The sequence below is a fragment of the Andrographis paniculata genome, unplaced genomic scaffold (assembly GCF_009805555.1).
Source record: "Andrographis paniculata isolate CXL003 unplaced genomic scaffold, ASM980555v1 Contig37END, whole genome shotgun sequence".
NCBI classification, from domain to species: domain Eukaryota; kingdom Viridiplantae; phylum Streptophyta; class Magnoliopsida; order Lamiales; family Acanthaceae; genus Andrographis; species Andrographis paniculata.
In genome coordinates this window covers 2,005,491-2,026,768 of record NW_026137570.1, presented here as the reverse complement: position 1 = coordinate 2,026,768, position 21,278 = coordinate 2,005,491, and the positions used below count along the sequence as shown (strand labels likewise).

Below are 21,278 nucleotides of genomic sequence, written 5' to 3'. Positions count from 1 at the left end.
GGGCCCATATATAATTTTTTTTGCTCTGATCCTTTAAAAACTCAGGCCCTGAGTGTATATGCTATTTATGTAATGCTACAACCAAAACTAACCAACATACTCCTCTGTTTGATGTGATATTTTGTAAAAATATATTTATAATACTATTTGTTTTAAATAATTTAGGTTGATGAATAATGTAAAACCTTTAAAAATATATCTATTTCTCACATTAATTTATTTTTCCCATAATTACATAAACACATTCTTCATTTTAAATTATACTGTCTCCGTCCCTATTGTGTCTACATAATTTAATAAATAATTAAAAATATATTAGTGAAAATAATTATCTTATAACAAAAATAATTTTAAATTAAAATTAAGATAACTAATTATTTTATTTAAAATTTTTAAAAAAAATTAAATTAAAATTTTTAAATGAAATTAAAGTGTATAATTCTTTTTAAAAAAATGACAGAATAAGTGAAAGATTCCGAAATAAAAAGATGAACATAATAATTGGAACGGGAGAATATATTTATATCAGAATAAAGACTTAATTAATTAATTAATTAATTTTTTTTTTCACTATTTCAAAATAATAACTCAAATCACAAGCACAGATCAAACACAATAAAGCTTATGAATACATAATTGGTTTATTGGAAGAAACTTAAAAAGCAACTGTAAGAAGGGCCATCATACACTAGAATCCAATTAAAGGTCAGCCACTTCATTTTAGTTATATACTACTAATTATCAAATTATTTATCTCATCATCATTCAAATAATAATCCAACTTGTCGATCAAAAATTGATGGCTTTGACCCTTTTTAAATATATATTAATAAAGGGTACTTCTTAATTTCATAATATAAATCATGAAGTTACAAATAATAATAATAATAATAATACATAATAATTTCATCACATTCAACTATTATTTCATCTAAAAAAACAACAAAAATCAAATTTACAGAACTTCGAAAAAAAAAAAACATACCCTATGTACTATATCTATCTTCTTTATAGACTTATAGTTGGCAAAGTTCGTCGACAAATATACCAATAGAAGAAGTTTCCTTGTGCCTTAGCAGTCGGAAGTCTAATATACGAGCATAGTATCACTACATCATATGTTCTACGCGAAGATTTCATGCACATTCGAGGAAACCAATACGGAATTTCTACACTAGTTCCCATCTTATAAGTACTTAAAATACATCAATAAGTAATCTACCTTTGGAATTTGAATTCGTCGTTACTCTTAATTCCTAAAGCACCATTGTTGAGGTCAAGCATTTAAGCGAGAGCTAAGTTGCTACGAATGTCATGTAATAAAAAGAGGAGACTGAGTGAGGATGGTCCGTACCTTACATCAATAAGCATCTCATTACTACCGTGCCGAATAAAGAGTTGCCGAGATGCATCATTCCAGAGTTCCTAATCATCGAGATTTTACAGCATCTTGATCATGACCAGATATCATAGCTACATTTACCGTGAATACCTTTGAAAGTTTTGACATTATTCATCACCAATAGATTTTTCTAACATCACATCAAATATTCAATTTCTTAATATTTTTAGAAATTTCAGAATTGCAAAATATGTAAGGGACCTCATTAATCGAAAAACAAAATTTTCAACAGTCCATACCGTGTTGTCTAGAGCCGTGCACTTATCCTGTTTGCGCTTGCTGACTCCTTAGTTGCAGCTGAGGCAGTTTGCGCAACCAATAATGGTGATTTTTTCTCGGCTTCTTGAGTGCAGAGGTAAGACAAAGACTGCACCCATGAAACCAGAAACGGTTTTCTTACAACATCATCAGATTCGGCAATCTGCTGATACAGCTGGTTCAGGATCGTGCTCTGGCCCTCCACCGGTAGCTCAACAATCACTTGGGCCAGTGACTTCATCAAACTTGGTAGAACCTAAACAGCAAGAAGACCCTGGAATTTTACCACTTTCGGACACCGGTATAAATAAGAAGGCTGAAGATATATGACCGGTGCAAAAGCATTGGATGTATAGTGTACTTAGTGAAATGAATATGGACTTGATTTCATCAACAAAGTTTAGAAGGGTCAGCGTGTATCAGAACAACAAATCAATAATAGATGCAAACAAAATGGAGAAAAGTACAGAGAACTTGGGACAAATTCAAGAACATTGCGACTCTGTTTACTTATATTTTCAATTTTATTTTTCGCAACATTCATCAACAGTTCATTTTTCAAAAATATAACATCAAAACACCTATTTTATATTCAAATTTGTACTACTTTCATACCACCACGAATTTTCAAAACATTTCCGAAACATATCCAAACACAGTTACTAGTTTCTGGGAGTGTTAAGTACATCTCTCCCTTCCCCCCCTCCCCCCCCCCCCCCCCCCCCCCCCCCCCCCCCCTCTCTCTCTCTCTCTCTACTGTAATTCTGAGATCTCAGTGAAACTAAAGCCATTTTAGAATACACAGGAGTATTATTCGCCTATTTAGATTTAATGTTTTCCTTTTCCCCAAACAAGAAGTTATACCTAACCTGTTTATGGAACGCATTTGACAGGTATACGACTCCACAACCACCAATCCAACTGTGAGTTAAGTTAACAATAAAAACGGTATTGTACCTGTATATCTATAAGAGCAAGTAGACGTAAAAGCAGATCCAGGACCTTCTTAGGATGCTCCAACTGCCCTTCCCAGTTCTGCCACAGATCACAGTCGTCATTCCCGACTGCACTGCAGAGGCTAGATGCTTTCTCAACAAGCTTATGGATGCAATAAAATGTAGATGGACTACCGGCAGGAAGATATCTAACAATTGCAGCAACTCCAGATGCCATTCCCTCGAAGGGTGTTATCCCAGGATATCCCTATATTTCCATTTTAATTAACCAATATTATAGAAATCGTTGAACAGCATCAAATCAGATTAAGTATGCAGTTTACAAGAAATAATACCTCTAAAGATCTCTCTAAGTAATAAAATACAAGTTGCTCCTTTAGTTGAACTCGGTCATCAACACAAGGGTCCTTCCCGGATGACAAGAATGCTACAAACAGTGAATGTGAATATCTGGCAACTTTACCGTTGGGATGTCCCATATATCTAACAAAATTAAATTAAGGAAATGATAACGATCAAAATCAGTTCAGGTTAACATTAGTGGTCTGACTGAGGATACAGGAACATGATTGGAGCCACTGACTGCTTAAATACAGAGGTTGGTAGTCGATCAACACAAGTAGGAACAACGCGCAGATAAAATACAATACGAGCAGTCTGGACCTCGTCAAGGGACCAAAGATACTCCAATTTTTGCAAGCTAGAAGAACCTGCCAAATACACGTTAAATGATTAAATTCAGCTTGTAGGACTCCCTACATCTGTGAAGAAGGAGGTAATAAAATAATTCAAAGTTAGTACCATGATTGTTAATTAAATTGTCATATGAGGGCATAGATTCGACAAATGTGACACAAGCTGATTCATTTTCCTGAACACTTCCAATAACAGCTCGAACTGTGTCCACATACTCGGGCAACCGTAGACGACGGAAAAATTCCATGCAAGAGAATGAGACCAATATTTTTACTGAGACTTCTAATTGAATTTCTTGGTTCACTCTACCATCCAATCTGTGTTTCGTTACGCCCAGTGCAAAAACTACAACCATGAGGAAAGCAGATTCAGCAATTTTCTCTATGTTTCCAATTAGACTGTCATATCTTCCTACAAGCAGTGTCCTTGCTTGCCGATGCCACAAATAAACTTCCTGACAATAACCCCAAATTTGCGTCTCCACTGCCATTCTGCTATTTTCATCTGCTAATGCATACTGATTGCAGAAAGCAGCAGTTATTGCACCCCCTTCTTTGAAAATGACACTATTTAGATGGTCTTTGATCTCATCTTCTATAGCTGCCCAAGTTTCCTCTGGAAATTTAAGAAGCTTACCATAAATACGTGGCAAAGGGAATACTTCAGTCAACAATGACAGTGCAAGGGTTGCGAGTACAGAAGCTCTGAAAGAGATTGAACCGCTTCGAGCCAAAGCTAGTGCCATACATTGGCAGAGAGGATTACACATCGACTGTGTGTCAATGTAACTGAGAGGTTTAGTTCTAGAAACAAAGTCTGCTGCCACAATCTCGATGCAATTTTCAGCTGAAATTTTAAGATGCATGAAACCACTAGATCCAGATCTATTCACAGCCCTCAGCACTCCAGCTGCTACCATGACCACGGCAGATGAAGAATAATCCATCTTAACTTGTTCCAAAACCTCTCTTACAAAATCAATTTTATTCAACGAACGCGAATTCAATGAATTAGATAGAGCCCATTCAATCACATGAAGTAGCATGAGTCCTTGTGAAATGTTGCAGGAGTAACCACTTTTTCGACCCCAAATTCTGAGCAATAAATCTAAAATTCCTCTGAAATATACATCCACAGAGGAAGAAAGAGCATAACCAGCAGCCGCAAGAGCACTTGAAGCCAACTCATCGGTTGAGAAAATAAATTCACATGTTTCTTCCAGTAACTTAGAAAGCAATTCAACACAGAGCCTTTTGTATTTATCGGATGCAGAAGTTTGGAAAGAGAGAGCACCAAGGAGAAGGATACCTTCAGAGAAGAAATATGAGTTTCTTTCAACATTAGGCTTCTGAGAGAATAGCCGTAAGATCACATTGGCAGCAGAATCAACAGCTTGTGAAGTTTGCCTCGATTTCCTCAGCCAAATATAAAGAAGCCTAAAGAATAAGGAGTAAGATTCTGGTGGTACAGACAGCTGTGAAGATAATATAGAAATCAATAGCTTTGCTTGTGGATCAGCAACATGAAGAGTTGCTTGAGAATCGACAAGCACTTTTAAGGCTTGAACGTGGTGAGCATGGAAAGACTGAGTTTGGAGAGCATCTCTAAGGTCAGCCCAAGCCTTGATTATTGCCTGAGCAGATGATGAAGAATGCACTGAAACTTCCTTGTTGCTGCTGCCAATAATAATGCTTCGTAGCCATTCTTCAAGAAAGAAAGATTGAGGTTGTCTTGCCATTCGTGAATCTCAACTGCAGTAAGAACTGTGCATTAACATAAAAAACTGTTAAATGATTCTCATCCAAAGCATTACAAAGATATTATAAGAAAAACTTCACTCTAGAATTTTTTCCTTGAAATCAAATAGGGCAACCACAAACGCACATGATAGACAAGGCAGAAAAGTTTTGATCTATAACTCATCTAAGTTAACACTCACCAGAAGCAGCTTTAATTCTCAATGTTAAGTAGTATAAAAAAAGTGAAGTTTCATATCTGAAAAATTAACTAAACAATCAAAAAGTGATTCAAACTTTTCGCAAACCGAGTTTTGTATCAGCAAGAAAGTTAAGTTAGTTATAAACAAGTTGAAATTTCTCCTCAAGTACCAATGACATCTATGGTATCAAAATGAAATCTCATGATGTTATTCATAGGTAAGAGTGGGGAAGCATCAAAGGGGAATCGTTAAAGGATACACTAATTAACGATGCTAAGCTTCTTCTTCCTTAGTAATCGAAATTCAAGTAATATTGTGAAGTTTACTCTATATAATAATAACAGATTACTCTTTCTTCCTTAGCAATCGAATTTCAAAGGCCATAGAAGCAACTTTGGTTGTTTCTCTACTAATCCATTGCAGACTACACAAAGCTATAAACTTCAAACTATTCTCCCCCATCATTGTTCACCAAAAAAATATGCACGATGACAATGATTCATTGGCTCACAAAATTAAGAGATGGCAATTCAACAGATAACAAGAGCACACCAAATTCTGCATAGCATCAAACCTAGTTTTAATCAAATGTCAACAATGCAGACTTCAGGAAAGCGCACAGAACATGCCTTAAACCCCAATTCAAGTAAACCCCAAACACCAGCTCGACTTAATTTCCACCATCTGTAATGCAATTCTCCAGAAACGAATGCAAATTTTGGATTTAAACCAAAAAGGAACATATGGAAATTCATCCGGAAGTAAAATTGGAAAATTCATGAGCCAAAGTGAGATTAATTGAAAAAGACCTTTAGGTCGTGGGCGGCTTTCCTAATGGAGTGGCTTTGATATACTTCATCGCCGTCGTCGCCGCTCTGATGAGGCTTAGATATGCCACCGGTGGTTTCAATGAAGCTCACTTTGTTAGGGAACAGATCGATGGTTGGATTTTGGGTAAGGACGGTGGAGGTGGAGCGAGAGAGAGAGAGTGACGGAGGCGGCGGTAGACCTGCCCAATCCGGCGGTTGGAACCGGTTCGATTCTGAACCGCCATCGAACCGGTATCGGTTTTCACACGGTTCGATTTCCATTCCTCTTTTCTCCGGCCGGTTAGAACCGTCGGTTCACCATTTTTTAAAAATATATACATATATATAAATACTATTCCATCCCACTCTTACATTTATCTTATGGTCATTGTACTTAACATTACATATATTCTTATATTTTTGTATAAATTTTTGTACAAATGTATTTTTTTCATAATGGAATTGCATAGAAATGACAGTAGAGAATAGAATGGGAGAGAAATGGAATTGAGTAGAGAATGAGAATTAATTCTCTTGTTTGATAAAATAGAAAATTCATTTGAGAAATCTTAAAAAAAATTGCAGATATATGAATGATCAAACAAAAATAAATGATTAACCCCATAAAATGAGAGTTTTAAGGAATGAGAATTCATGAAAAATATTTTTGTTAAATTTTTTAAAATATATATATAAATTATATACGATTTTTTTTAAGATTATATTTTATTACAATTTCTTAAAATATCGTAAAAATTAAATATTTTAAAAATAAATTAAGTTTGTTTTTTGTAAAATTAAAATAATATAATTTTAAAAAAATTATAAAAATTAAATAGTACAAAAAAAATTTAAAAATTAAAAATATATATATTGCAATATCATTTATCTCTATTTCTCTGCATATGAGAGAGAAATAAAAATAGAGAAATAGAAATGATTTATTTTTCAAGTTTCATTTCTCTTACTCAAACAAATAAAAAAAAATGATACAATTTTCATTTATCTGTCTCATTTCTCTGTACCAAACACAACTTAAGAATATTTTAGAATTGAATTTGTAAATGTTGGTGGTATATACATTTATAACTAAAGTATTGAAAAATATAAATTAAAGAATACCTAAAAATTATTTGTTAGAGAAGAAAAGTACATAATTTTTTAACAAAAATATGGATTTATTCGATTATTGCTTCTCCTAATTTAATTGTATATTTTTATGAGGCATTATTCCAATATTTATATAAAAAAAATAAAATTCTATGTTACTTTAAATTTGAAATATTAAATTTATTAATTACTTTTGATATTTAGTCTTAAAGTTTATTCAATCATATATCGAATTAGTTAATTTGTTCTTTTTAGTAAATTTATTTTTTATATTATGTATAAAAAATTATATTAATAATATAAAAAATAATATTTCAAATTAAATTGTTAATTTTTGTGAATAAGTAAAATATATTATTTCAATATAAATATTATATCTTTTTGTAATATTCATAATACTCGAAATAAGTTGAGGGAATTAATAGATTTACACATTTAAAGATAAAAGTATATCCAAAACATGTCATCAAAACCCTTAGACATGCGCTCTCCCATATGTGACATTATTATGTTCAATCTATCATACATTATAATTTACATACACTCAAAGCTCGATAATAATAATAATAATAATAATAATAAAAAGCAATTACAACAAATATTTAAAATATATTTTTTCATTTCAATTTCTTTTTTTTTTTTTTTTTTTTTTTACTATTTAACTATCATAATTTTTAATAAATATATATATTTCATTAAATACTTCTTTTTTGTCCGATAATAAAAACCACTGGCAGAACCAAAATCCAATCTGGGACGCCCATTTTGCTCCAATCTAGTTACCCCTAATAAAGAATAATCAAGTTAGTGTAGCAGATAAATTTATAACCGTAAGATCATAAATTCAAATTTGTCTAACTGTCTTTAATTTTGTTGGAATCTTAATATGCAATATTGCACAAATTTTATTAAAAAAGTACCATTATGCTCGACAGAACGTTTATTTAAAGAAAAATATTAGTGTGATAACCTGGAGTTTGGTCGTTGTTTGGCCAATTCTCGTGTGTGAATGGGCCGGTATTAGGTAATTCAAAGTTGATTAGAGGTTAAATAGATTGGATAGACTATTCATATCAATAATGTGCATATTCATTTTCGTCAACCCTACTGAAAAAACTCAAAAATTAAACGTGCTTGCTCAGAGGTCAGTTTGCAATCCGGACACACCCGACTTTACGTGGATTACGAGCCAGTGTGTCACAGTTAGCCAATTGTTTGTCCAAATCAATCATTTTCTTACGACACTACAATAATAACAGGCCAACAAAAATCTTACACATAATCAAACCACGAAGTGAGAATTCAGAATCCAACGATCGATCGATCGATCACTTTCGACAATCATGATCAATCTCCATTCTCGGCTTCGTCCTCGTCGCCGAAGCCACAACGGCCCTCACATGGCCAACCATTGACACCTGTAATGCCTCCTCTTCGTAAGCCCTTCGCTCGAGCTCGTCGATTCTCGCCTTCTTCTTCGCCTTCACGAACATCGCTATTACAAGCAAACTAAGAAGAGAAGCCCCCAATGCGCCCCCCACCGTGCTCGCCGTCACTATTTGCCAATTTCTCGCTTTCCCTCTAAACGGCGCCTCCGCTGCCGCCGCCAAGCCGAAGTGGCCGTGGCTCGTTGCGGTACACGTGTTAGGTCCTGATTGGTTGGAGAAACTCACTCTCCCATCTTCTTGGAACAGCACACATAAAGGAATGATCCCTAGTGGTAAAAATGGAGTGTGAGTTAGAAATGAAATAGTGGAAAAAAAATGGATTTTTTACTAGACTACAAAAATATTAAGTCCACTATGGTTTGTTTACTTTGCATTTTTTTTCGATTTTTTTATATTCAATATGTGATTTTTTAAAAAAAATAAAAAAAATAAAATGCATCTAAGTTTTAATTTTTATAGGAAATACTATTATATTTTCTCTGTTGTAGTCCAAAGTCTCATTTTTTAGGTTTTTTTTAGGAGAATAAGAAATTGTTGTAATTTATAAAATGTGTAAGATGATTTTTTGATATTTTTGTCGTTTATATTTTATGTATAAATTCATTGTATATATATAATAATATATTTATGATTTATATGAAAGTTAAACAGTAATTTAGTATCGATATATAATTATTTTCATAATAGCAAAAAAAATAAATACTTTTAAGCGAGATTGACGAAAATGATACGACTAGTTTCAATTGGACGAAAACAACTAAATCATCTGAAAATATACACAAAAAAATACAAAACAAACAATTATCAAAGATGTGTTTAATTTGGTTTGTATATAATTTTATATTTTTATTCAAATAACATTACATAAATATTTTGTAAAATAAAATAATACTTCTTTCATCTCGTATAATTTGGTCGTTACCGTATCTTTGATAAAATATAATTAGTAAGTAATTAAAAAATATATTAATAAAAAGAATTATTATTATATAATAAAAATAATTATAGATTAAGATTAAAATAATTAAATAATTTTATTAAAATTAAGAAAAAAAAAAAGCATTAAAAGAGAACATAACTCAAATATTTGATACCTGATGAACTATTAAGTAGAATCGCATCTCTAAAGTCGATCTTGATTGGTCTAATCCCGGCCCGAATATCGAGTCGGGATGGAACAGTACGATTTTTTTCATCGATAGCATCGTACGCAAAAATACCCAACACTCGAGACACGAGTTGGTATCCGGAAAATCGGTAACTGTCGAAGTACATAGGCGACCACTTGGCTCCGAGATCTTGCCTAACAAGAATGGCTCTTTTCTTACAAGGGGAGACCGTTACGCCGCTATTTAAATAGAATTCTTTGATACGGACGCCGCTTCTTTTAAGGTTACGGCACCGTAGTCTCATCGCGTCGACGTGTACGGTCGAGAGATTTCCCGGCAAATCGATCCGTTGGAGCTCGCCCGTTTTGAAGCTAGTGTTGTTGTAAGAACTAAATGTGTAGTCGGCGACGAAGAGATCGAGGGTTCGGGCGAATTCGACGTCGGGTTTTCGGGATTGCGAGTGAGTTAATGAAGTGAGAAAAAGAATGGTTAGGGAGAAGAGGGATTTGTCCATTTAAATATGGAAATGTAAGAAATGGAAGTGTGATTAGGTTTTGTAAGAAGTGTGTTTGGAGAAGCTGAGGGAGATGAGATATGTCTAAATTTATGATGGTTTTGATAATTTGTTGGTTAATTTGAATAATGTTTAGTGGGAAAAGGAAGAATTTTAATGTTGGGTAAAGTTGTAAGAGGCCATTATTGGTGCTTTTGGGGATTGAGGATGAAGAAAAGATGGGGCTTGAGTCTTGTTTGGAGTTAAAATTTTAAATTCAAATACTCCCTCCGCCGTCCCGTTGGAAGGGTGACGTTTGTTTTTTGCATGTAGATTTTTTAATATTAGTATTATATTGAATTGTAGTAAAAAAGACAAAAATACCCCTATTAAGTATGGTGTAATATAAAAGTAATGACATTTGTGTAATATATTGTAAGTTGAGAGAGTATTTATTATGTTAAATAGGTAGTACAATTACTAAATTAGAAAATGGTAACCTTTCAATGGAACGGAGGGAGTAATTGGTTGATATTTTGTAGTTTTAAATTCAATGAAGTAAAAGGTAAATGTGACACTTAAAGAATGAAGTGTCTTAGAAATATCCATTTGTTTTTTGCACGTAGTTTTAAAAATATTGGTATTATATTGGGATATAGTAGGAATAAAGTATAAATGACTAAAATAACCTTATTAGTATGTGTGATATAAAGGTAATGACATTTGTGTAATATATTGTAAGTTGTAAGGGTATTTGTAATGTTAAGGTAGATAATACTGAAAAAATAGATACTTTGTTATGGGACGGAGAGAGTATAAAATTAAGATATAAATATTTAATTTAATATTTAAAAAAACCTTTATATAAATAATAAAAATAGGATCTAGAACCTACAAAGAAAACTTTTTGAGTGTTCATTATTATTTTCGAAAAATTTTCAAAATAAATAAATAAAAACTTTTGAGGGTTCATTCGGTGGAAATTATTTTTGCAGTGTGGGTGTAATCATGAAAAGTGAAATCAAAGGCGTGCTTCCATTATTAATTAATTTTTATCATAAATAAAAATTAAATTAAATACTATTTCTCACTCTAAGAATTTTATTTATTTATTTATTTATTTTTTAATATTTAAATATTAATTATTATATTAAAATACAGTATAAATTAAAAAAAATTATAAAAATACTTTTATTATTGTTTTATAATACTAATAAAAAAATATTTGTACAAAAAATTATATAAAAATATTTTTAATACTGAGTACAATTAAAAAAAGAAAGTAAATGAATCTGATCCTTACAAACGGACGGAGAGAGTAACTATTTTCACTTTAAATTATAAAAAAATAAAAACGAAGGTTTGATATATTTTATTTAATTGTGATTTGAAATAGAGTTTTAATTTTTTTTTTTTTTTTTTAAATTGTGTTTTGATTGATGTTTGTAAAAACAAAAATAATATATTTTTATTAAAAATTATTTAAAATAAATAATATTGATTGTAATTTGAAATCCCACAAAAATTATTTTTTCATAATCCATTTGACATTTGAGTTTGTTCTCACAGTGTTTTTAGGTTAAGACATTTCGAATAAATATTATTAAAAGATATAATATATATATATATATATATACACATATATTAATACAATGCCTCTATTTAGCTAGTGTTTTTAGATTAAATAATTTTTTTGTGTTACGAAAAATTGCGTTAAAAATATAAAATAGTACTTCCTCCGTCCCAGATACCATGTCCACATTGCCGTTTATGTCCGTCCCACATACCATGTCACTTTTTTTTTTTTGGAAAATGATTACACATTTTAATCTCATTTTTAATTTTTTAATTTTTTTTATTTTAATTAAATTAATTAGTTATCTTAATCTTAATTTATAATTATTTATATTATAGGATAATTATTTTTACTAATACATTCTTAATTATCTACTAATTACACCCTTCCTAAAATATCGTGTCTACAGTTTAGCAGACACGGTATCTGAGATAGAGGGAGTAGTATTATTTTAGGTTGAACATTTTATTTTTTGTAATTATTTTTTGACTTTTTATAACAATTGTTTGAAGTTCTTTTGACTTTTTAACTTTTGTATAATACTGTATATTTTGTACTTTTATTATTATTTTTGAAAAATCGCAATTAAAAAATACCGCTTGAAGAACAGAGCGAATATATATAATTAGTTATTTTAATCTTAATTTATAATTATTTATATTATAAGATAATTATTTTCACTAATATATTTTTAATTATCTACTAATTACACCTCTTTTAAAATACCGTATTTACAGTGTAGCAGACACGATTACTTGCTTACAAAAGGTCACAATTTATACACAATATTTTCTTTATCATTCAATAGTGTATTCAAATAAAAATAGTATTTTATTTATTTATTTATTTATTTATTTTAATAATAAAAAGTAGTTAAAAAAGAAATTAGAATCTATTTTGTTTATATAACAACGCATAAAACAAAATGAAAGATGATGGAATGAGTATTTTTTATATTATTAATACAATTTTACGTCTAACATAATATATATATATATTTAAAATTACAAATATTTATTTGATTGTAAATATTGATTTAAAATAAAATAATGAATTATATTTTTATTTAAATAATATTTTGATATAATATTTAAAAAATAATAATAATACTTATAGTATTATTTCAATCTAATTTTTTTATAAAAATAAATCAAAAAGTGGATACTATCCTTCGCTCAAATTTTCTCCTACTACACCGATCCGAAAAACAAATTAATAATATTGTTAATAAAAATATAGGTTATGTTATTTTTTAAAATATCTAATTTTAATATTCAATTTCTATAATTTATATATATAAAAATACATTAGTTGTTATCATAAAAATACAATCAATATTTAAATATATATATATATATAAATCAACCAAACAATCAATATTAGCATTTACTTTATTGTCTAACCATGCCCTTTTTTTTCTTTTCTTTTTTTTTTCTTTTTTTTTTATGAGGTGGAAACCGCAATCGTTATCTAAAATGCGCACTGAGTAAATATTAAGTGGAGTCTAATACTTTGCAAACTAAATTCGATAAGACAAATCACATCCCATTTTATTACTTCTAGAATTATTATTTTTATTTAAATAATATTTTATTGATTGATGACATAATTTTATTTAATCATATAATTCTTTTCATTCAATACACATAAAAAATGATTCATTGAACATTTTATTTGAATTTTTTTAATAACTATCTAATCAATTTAGAGTTCGTTTGATTGTGATTTAAAATTAAATATTAATTTGAATTTATGCTTAAATAATATTTTATAAAAAAATAATTTATTTTTATCAAGAAATCATTCAAAGGAATAACATTGATTTCAATTTTAAATTGCAATCAAACAAACCATAATCATTGTCCAAAGCTTTTTTTTTTTTTTTTTTCGGCACAATCCTTAATATATATTTTTTATATTCTCATAAAAATCAATATTCATTAATATAAAATATTCTTTTGTATATTATCAACACGGTTATATAAACTTCACATTAAAAGAAAAAAAATCAAATAAAAAACTAAACAAGCAAACCTATATTTTGGTGTGTTTTTGTATTTTTATTTTTTTGGAATAGTAAAAGTTTTAAATTGTAATATTTATTTAATATGATACAAATAAGTATTTAAAGTGATATTTTGATAAAGAAAATTACATATAAAATTAAATAGAAATAAATGTAAATTTCGATATTAAAAAAATAAAAAAATAAATGAATTTTATAAACAGAGAATGGAAAACACAAAACAAAGCTAGAAATTGATTTTATAAAAAAAGATCCAATATATATGAACCTTAAATTTTAGCCCAATAAATTATTAAGTGGAAGGCCCAAATTTGAGCCCATTAAGGAGATCCAATTCTATTTCTAAATTGAATTTAAACTATTTATCTAAAATGTTAATATTATAATAATAATAATAATAATAATAACTTAATGGAGATTTTAAATATAATTGGAACAATAATAACTTTACTTTATTTTTTTTATAACAATAAATTCATATTTTGATTGCACAAATCCTCATTTTTTAAATTGGAGTGCATTAATACTAATTTAAGGAAAATTAATGGTTGTATTTATTATTTATATGTATAAAAGCAAATATATTTTTTTTATTAGTGTAATATTTTAATAAGCTTAAATCGCACAAAATTCACATGTATTTCACGAAATTGCGTCAAATCCCTCGTACTGTTAAAATTACGTCAAATTTTCTTATGGTTCCATAAATTTTGCGCCTAACCTCTCGGCGGTCCTTATTTAATGGTATTTGACCTAAATGCGTCGAAACGGCAAATAAATTTTAGAATCTCAATTTCTAAACCTCTAAAATTACAAATATATTTATTTTTCTTATATTTAGCCTAAAAACAGTAAAAATAAACTTTTAAAATCTGAGAAAAATAACTATTTTTTAGTATTCTTTTTTAGACTAAATATAAAAAAAGAAAAATATTTATAATTTTAAGGGTTTAGAATTCTAAAATTTATTCGCAGTTTGGGCGCATTTAGATCAAATACCGTTAAATAAGGACCGCCGATGGGGTTAGATGCAAAGCTTATGAAACCGCGAGAGAGTTTGACACAGTTTTAGAAATATAGGAGACTTTGCGCAACCACAAGTAAATTTTGTGCAATTTAGTATTTCAATAAAAATGAGTAATGTTCTTAAAGAAAAATGATAAATTATGTAATGATAATACTCCCTCCGTCCCAGATACCGTGTCTGCTACACTGTAGACACGGTATTTTAGGAGGGGTATAATTAGTAGATAATTAAGAATGTATTAGTTAAAATAATTATCTTATAATATAAATAATTATAAATTAAGATTAAGATAACTAATTATTTTAATTAAAATTAAAAAAAATTAAAAAATTTAAAATGAGATTAAAGTGAGTAATGATTTTTCAAAAAAAGAAAATGATATGGTACGTGGGACGGACAGAAACGGCAATGTGAACATAGTATCTGGGACAGAGGGAGTAATAAATTAGCAATATCAAAGTTAAACTGATAAGGTTTCATATAGTGAGATGCAACATTTAATTGATATTTAAATTTAAAATATATATACAAATAGAATATACTCTATATTTTTAGCCATTGCTGTAGTAAATTAAAATATAACGGCATCAAATTCTTTATTTCAAAATTTTTCTATTTCTTTTATTATAATAAATTAAATTGTGACACACACAGATAGAAGAGAGAGAAAAAAAATATTAATATAATCTAAAATTTATATATGATAAAAAATTATATTACTATTACTTATTAATTTTATTCCCTTAAAATTAATTATATTTAAATCAGATTTTTGTTTTTATTATATTATTTAAAAATATAATTTTTTTTCATTCATATTAATTTTTGTTTTTATTATTATATTATTTAATCATACAAATATTTTATGAATAAAATATTATACAAATTACTATTTAAATTATTTTTATGTAATACATACATCTATTTTTTTAAATATATATGTAATATGATATTTTGTAAAGAATAATATAAAAAATAAATAAAGTTTTATTCAAATTTAATTTTATTCATATTATTTTTTTAAATTTTATTATTTTATTTTATAAATTTTGGAAAAATATATTAACTTTAAATAATTTGAATAGTATTACTAGATTTTTTTTATATTTATTTATTTTAAGTTTTGGAGTAATAAAAAATAATGTATTTTAAAAATATATTTATATTCAATTCTTATTTATGTTATTTAACTTTTGGTACTATTTTATAATTTTGAAAAATTATATTATTTTTTTTACAAAGAAATACATTATATTGAACAGCATTTGAATACGATATTTAAAAAATATTATATGATAAATTAATATAATCATGAAAATAAAAATTAATTTTAGATATTATTTATATCTTTTATCTTTAAATAGATAAAATTGATAAAAAAGATCAATATAATTTTAAATTTTATTCATATTTTTTTTTACATGCCTCTCGTCCATGTGTTACATTCACTTGTTGAAACAGGAGGAATAAAGAGATTTGGAACATAAGATTTTGTCATACAAAATAATTTAAATTAATATTACATTCGTTTAATTACAATACTCTTATTTCCATAAATAATCATATTACTATAAAATTATCCATACTTTTTCATTTTTATTATACAATTGTCATTACTTTTTACACTAATACATTCGCAAGGGCAAAAAAGTCTTTTATCCATATTATTTACCCACTACCAATATAATATTAATATTTCTTAAATTTCGTGCCCAACCCAATTAAAATTATTGTTGAGCAAGAAAAAACCAATGTGTAGAATTTTCGAGAATGGGCTTGTTAAATTGGTTTAAGGATTGGTATAGAGTCTAATGAGCCTATTAATAGTAGTAGGACCGTAAAAGGAGGTCCAAGAATAAGTCCGAGCGCTATTAAGAAAAAAGGTTTTCTCGGGAGATAACTGTGATTTTGAAGTCGGGCACAGGGATCAGACAAGATAAAGTCGGGCTTAGAGATCAGACGTGATGAGGTCGGGCACATAGGTCGAACCTGATAAGGTCGGGCACGGAGATCGGACGTGATAAGGTCGGTTACGGAGGTTGGACCTGACAAGGTCGGGCACTGAGGACAGACAAGATAAGGTCGGGCACGGAGATTGGATGTGATAAGGTCGGGCACGGAGGTCGGACTTGACCAGGTCGGGCACTGAGGTCGAATGTGATAAGGTCGGGCTCGGAGGTCGGACTTGATAAGGTCGGGCACAGAGGTCGGACCTGACAAGGTCGGGCACTGAGGCCGGACGTGATTAGGTCGGGCTTAGAGGTCGGACAAGATAAGATCAGACACGGAGGTCGGGCGTGATAAGGTAGGGTACGTAGGTCGGACCTGATAAGGTCGGGCACTGAGGTCGGACATGATAAGGTCGGGCGCGGAGGTTGGATAAGATAAGATAAGATCATACACGGAGGTCGGACAAGATAAGGTCGGATGTCATATAGGTCGGGCAAAAAGTAGTTTTTGGACAGTTGAGGGAAGTTACAACCGACGAGCGGATATGAAGGCACGACTTGGTTGTGGCGGTTGACACGAGTTTTAAATAGGTCTGTTAATAGCCTAAAGAAACCATCTTCAATCGACATCAAATTCAAGATAATTGTTTTGGGATCACCATTTACTTTTTCAGTATGTAATATTTAGTTTCTATTTTATTTATGTATCGTACGGTGTGTAGAAATTCTTAATCTCAGACATTTATTTTATCAAATTCGAAGATAATCTCTATTTTCGAATTTTACTTTTTATTGTTGAAAAATTGCATTAACAACTATATTTATGAGATGGAGGGAGTACAATATAAATATAAAATACATACAATATATGATAATTATCTGTACAATATATATTATTATTAATTTTAACATAAGAAATATATATATATATACTTTCTCCGTTCAATTGAAATATTGTCATTTTTCATTTTCGTCTGTCCTAAAACAAGGTTACCGTTTCATAATTTAGTAATTGTACTACCTACCTAACATAATAAATACCCTTCAAACTTATGCTATATTGCACAAATATCATTACTTTCATATTACACAATACTAATAGGGGTATTTTCGTCTTTTTCGACAAATCAATGTTGTAACATTTGTCTTGGTTTTTATTTGATTTTGAAATATTTTCTTTTGAATAATACTCTTTATTTTAGTTATTAATTATAAAATTTTTAAATTTTTATATTAATAGTAATATTAATACTTTATTAAGGACGAAAGAGTAGCGGAATGCAGTGTCCGAACCAGATCAGATTTTAAGAGAAGACAAATTTTTGTAAATTTAAAAATCATTATTTTTATTTAAAATAATTTGTTTTATTGTTATTTTATTACAAAATAATAAATTAAAATAATATCAATAATTATATATTATGACTATATATATTGTGAATATTTATTTGTATTTATAAACAAAAAATAATTCAACACTAATTATTAATATTATTAGTTATTTCAAACATTATTTATACTCCATCCGCCCCCCACTCCAAAAACATGTCTTATTAGGAGTGATTACGAAAATTAAAGAATAATATTATTTAATTAAAAATGAGTATAAAGTATAAGATAAAAGACTAAAATATTTTTATTTTTTGAATAATTTTTAAAAATATGTTAGAATAATAATTAGAGATAATTTGATAAAGTATAAATAATTTTGTTATAAAATAAAGATCACGATTCCTAAATAAAAAACAAAATAATTATTTTTGAGACATAAAAAAAAATAAGACAACTCTATTGAGATAAAGAAAAATATATTATATTAGATAAATATATATATATATATTATATAATAATATAGTAAAATGAGATGAGATGAGGTGGGGTAGGGTGGGATGGGGTAAGGTAGGGTGGGGCAGGAGGCTACAGCCAACCCTTGCCCTGTATAAGTCTGCCACTTGCGGAATGTGATATATATTTGTAAGAAAATAAAAATAGGGTGTGATTGTTTAGGGTTTAGATTTTGATTTGGGACGTGAATATAAAAAATTTTGAATTTGAAAAGTCGAATAATGTGATATAAATAGGTGTTTTGAATGTAAAATTAATTTTTAGTATAATATAAAAAATAATAAATAAGTATTTTATTTGAAATTAAAAAATTATTATTTTAATAAATTAAAAAACAAAATTAAATTCTTTTCCCAAGCACAGCAACTACTGCAAGAATAGTGCTATTATTAATTTTTATAATTTTTTCCTCCACATAAATAATTTTATTTTTGTTCCGTCATTATTTATCTAAATTATTTATTAATTATATTTTATCTACTAATGCAACAATAGTGCTATTACTAATTTTTATAATTTTATCCTCCATATAAAATATTATATTTTTGTTCGTCATTATTTATCTAAATTATTTATTAATTATATTTTATCTGAATTATCGTATTTACTGTCGATAAAATATCATATTTTTATTTAATTTTATTCTTTAAATACTCCCTTTCGTCCGTTCGCCTCTAAGGATCATATTTACATTTTGCGTCATTTTACATAACATTAAAAAATATCTTTATATTTGTATTAATATTATAAGACACTAATTAAAGTATTTTTACAATTTTTTTTTTAATTTGTACTTCGTTTTAATATAATAATTAATATCTTCAAAGATCAACACGCAAAAAAAAATAAATGAGACCCTTAAATCTCCAGAGCTGACATGTGGAAAATCGAATTAATTCTCGTATTCCATCTCTTCAGTTCTTTCGCAAAGGCATAATCAGATGTCTGTGCTGCCGAATTTCACTGAACCTCGCCGGATTTTGTTTAGCGTCTCTAAATTTCACTTGACCTCACCGTTGTCGCCAAATCAATTTTATGTCGTCGAATTGAAGACCAATGTATTATTATATTGCCTCCGTCCGTCCGGCTCTAATGCCTCATTTATTTTTTATATGTTGATATTTAAATATTAATTATTATATCACGTATTACAAATTAAGAAAAAATTGAAAAAATATTTTCATCAGTGTCTTATAATATTAATAGAATGACATTTGTAAAAAAAATAAAATACAAATATAATGATATTTTTAATATTAAGTATAATAATACAAAATAAAAATGTGACCATAAAAGAGTTAAGGGGCTAATCATCAAATTGAAAGCCTTTGTTCTTAGAATAGTAAAAACAACAATAAATGTAGCTGTGTTTGGAATTTGAATTTCAATTTGAAATTTGAATATTAAAAATTTCGAATTTAAATAATTACATAATACGATATAAATAGATACTGATATAATTATTTAAATACAAAATTAATTTTAATATAATAAAAAAATATATATTTAATTTGATATTTGAAAAACAAAAAATGTAATAAAAAAACACACCCTATACAATGCCAAGATGATTACGTAATTATTACTAAATAATAATCAAACAAAACTCATGTAACTTGCTAAAATTGTAAAATAATTATATACATACTCTATCTGTCCCAGATACCGTGTCTGCGACATGGTATTTTAAGAAAAGTGTAATTAGTAGATAATTAAAAATATATTAGTGAAAATAATTATCTTATAATATAAATAATTATAAATTAAGATTAAGATAACTAATTAGTTTAATTAAAATTAAAAAAAATTAAAAAAATTTAAAATGAGATTAAAGTGTGTAATCATTTTCCGAAAAAGAAAAATGATATGGTATGTGGGACGGACAGAAACGATAACGTGAACATAGTATTTGGGACGGAGGGAGTATTTTTTTTTCTATAATTTACGTCTACAATTTATTATCGTATTTTTATTTTCATAAGAAAAGAAACAATTAATAAATCTGTGTCAGCCAAACATTTGACCATGTCTGTGTTTTTTGCTATTTATATCTTACTAATAAATAAATATTTTAAAAATAATTTATTGGCAGAGCATCCTATGCAGTTCAAATATCGATGGGTGAGGACAAAAGCCGATTCTAACCGTTATGGGCAATCTTGTAATTTCGCTTACTGTTCGGGTCGGGTTCCGACCCGCGCCGGAATTTCAGTGCCTCTGGGGACAGCTTCGAGGCTCCCGAAGCGGGGCCCATAAATCAAGGCAATATTGCCCCCCACCACTTTTCGCAAAATGACAATTGCATCCCCAAGGTAACTCCATTTTCAAAATTTTTTTCAATTTCAAACCCCAATGAAATAAATCCACACAAACTTTGAAAATTATTTTGTCAATGCCAAGAAGATGACAAAATTAATACTCCCTCCGTCCCGTGTATTATGGGCCTATTACGGTAGATACGGGAATTAGATAAAATGTGATTAGTAAATAATTAAAAAGTATATTAGTAAAAATAATTATCGTATAATAAAAATAATTGTGAATTAAAATTAAGATAATTAAATAGTTTAATTAAGATTAAAAAAATTATAAAATTTCAAATTTCAAATGAGATTAAAGTGTATAATTATATTTC

At 28.4% G+C, this 21,278-nt stretch overlaps 2 protein-coding genes across 7 annotated transcripts; both read right to left on the bottom strand.

Annotated features, from left to right (window-relative positions):
* Nucleotides 1–947: 947 nt before the first annotated feature.
* LOC127250586 (uncharacterized) lies at nt 948–6,231 on the bottom strand. Of its 6 annotated transcripts, none has more exons than XM_051273945.1 (7): nt 6,061–6,231; nt 3,418–5,075; nt 3,176–3,326; nt 2,952–3,099; nt 2,618–2,863; nt 1,642–1,916; nt 949–1,492 (listed from the first exon to the last, which is right to left on the bottom strand). In XM_051273945.1, exons 2-6 carry the CDS (start codon nt 5,048–5,050, stop codon nt 1,650–1,652), a joined length of 2,445 nt encoding a protein of 814 aa, XP_051129902.1. In that variant the 5' UTR covers nt 5,051–5,075; nt 6,061–6,231; the 3' UTR covers nt 949–1,492; nt 1,642–1,649. The 6 variants fall into 6 exon arrangements, with proteins under 6 accessions (XP_051129904.1, XP_051129902.1, XP_051129900.1 ...); XM_051273944.1 differs by having other exon boundaries at nt 950–1,425; XM_051273948.1 differs by lacking the exon at nt 949–1,492 and having other exon boundaries at nt 1,770–1,916; nt 2,618–2,695; nt 2,791–2,863.
* A 2,026-nt stretch (nt 6,232–8,257) lies between these two features.
* LOC127250567 (uncharacterized) lies at nt 8,258–10,347 on the bottom strand. Its single transcript, XM_051273917.1, has 2 exons — nt 9,713–10,347; nt 8,258–8,884 (listed from the first exon to the last, which is right to left on the bottom strand). Exons 1-2 carry the CDS (start codon nt 10,239–10,241, stop codon nt 8,499–8,501), a joined length of 915 nt encoding a protein of 304 aa, XP_051129874.1. The 5' UTR covers nt 10,242–10,347; the 3' UTR covers nt 8,258–8,498.
* Nucleotides 10,348–21,278: the final 10,931 nt, after the last annotated feature.

What these genes read in the sequence shown, in the direction of transcription:
- LOC127250586 (XM_051273943.1), bottom strand. Translation starts at nt 5,050, where the DNA reads ATGGCAAGACAACCTCAATCTTTCTTTCTTGAAGAATGGCTACGAAGC. An exon ending in CAATTTAATTAACAATCATG is followed by an intron (nt 3,327 to 3,417) that starts GTACTAACTTTG and finishes TGTATTTGGCAG; the next exon opens with GTTCTTCTAGCTTGCAAAAA. An exon ending in GTGGCTCCAATCATGTTCCT is followed by an intron (nt 3,100 to 3,175) that starts GTATCCTCAGTC and finishes TAATTTTGTTAG; the next exon opens with ATATATGGGACATCCCAACG.
- LOC127250567 (XM_051273917.1), bottom strand. Translation starts at nt 10,241, where the DNA reads ATGGACAAATCCCTCTTCTCCCTAACCATTCTTTTTCTCACTTCATTA. An exon ending in TCTACTTAATAGTTCATCAG is followed by an intron (nt 8,885 to 9,712) that starts GTATCAAATATT and finishes TTTTACCACTAG; the next exon opens with GGATCATTCCTTTATGTGTG.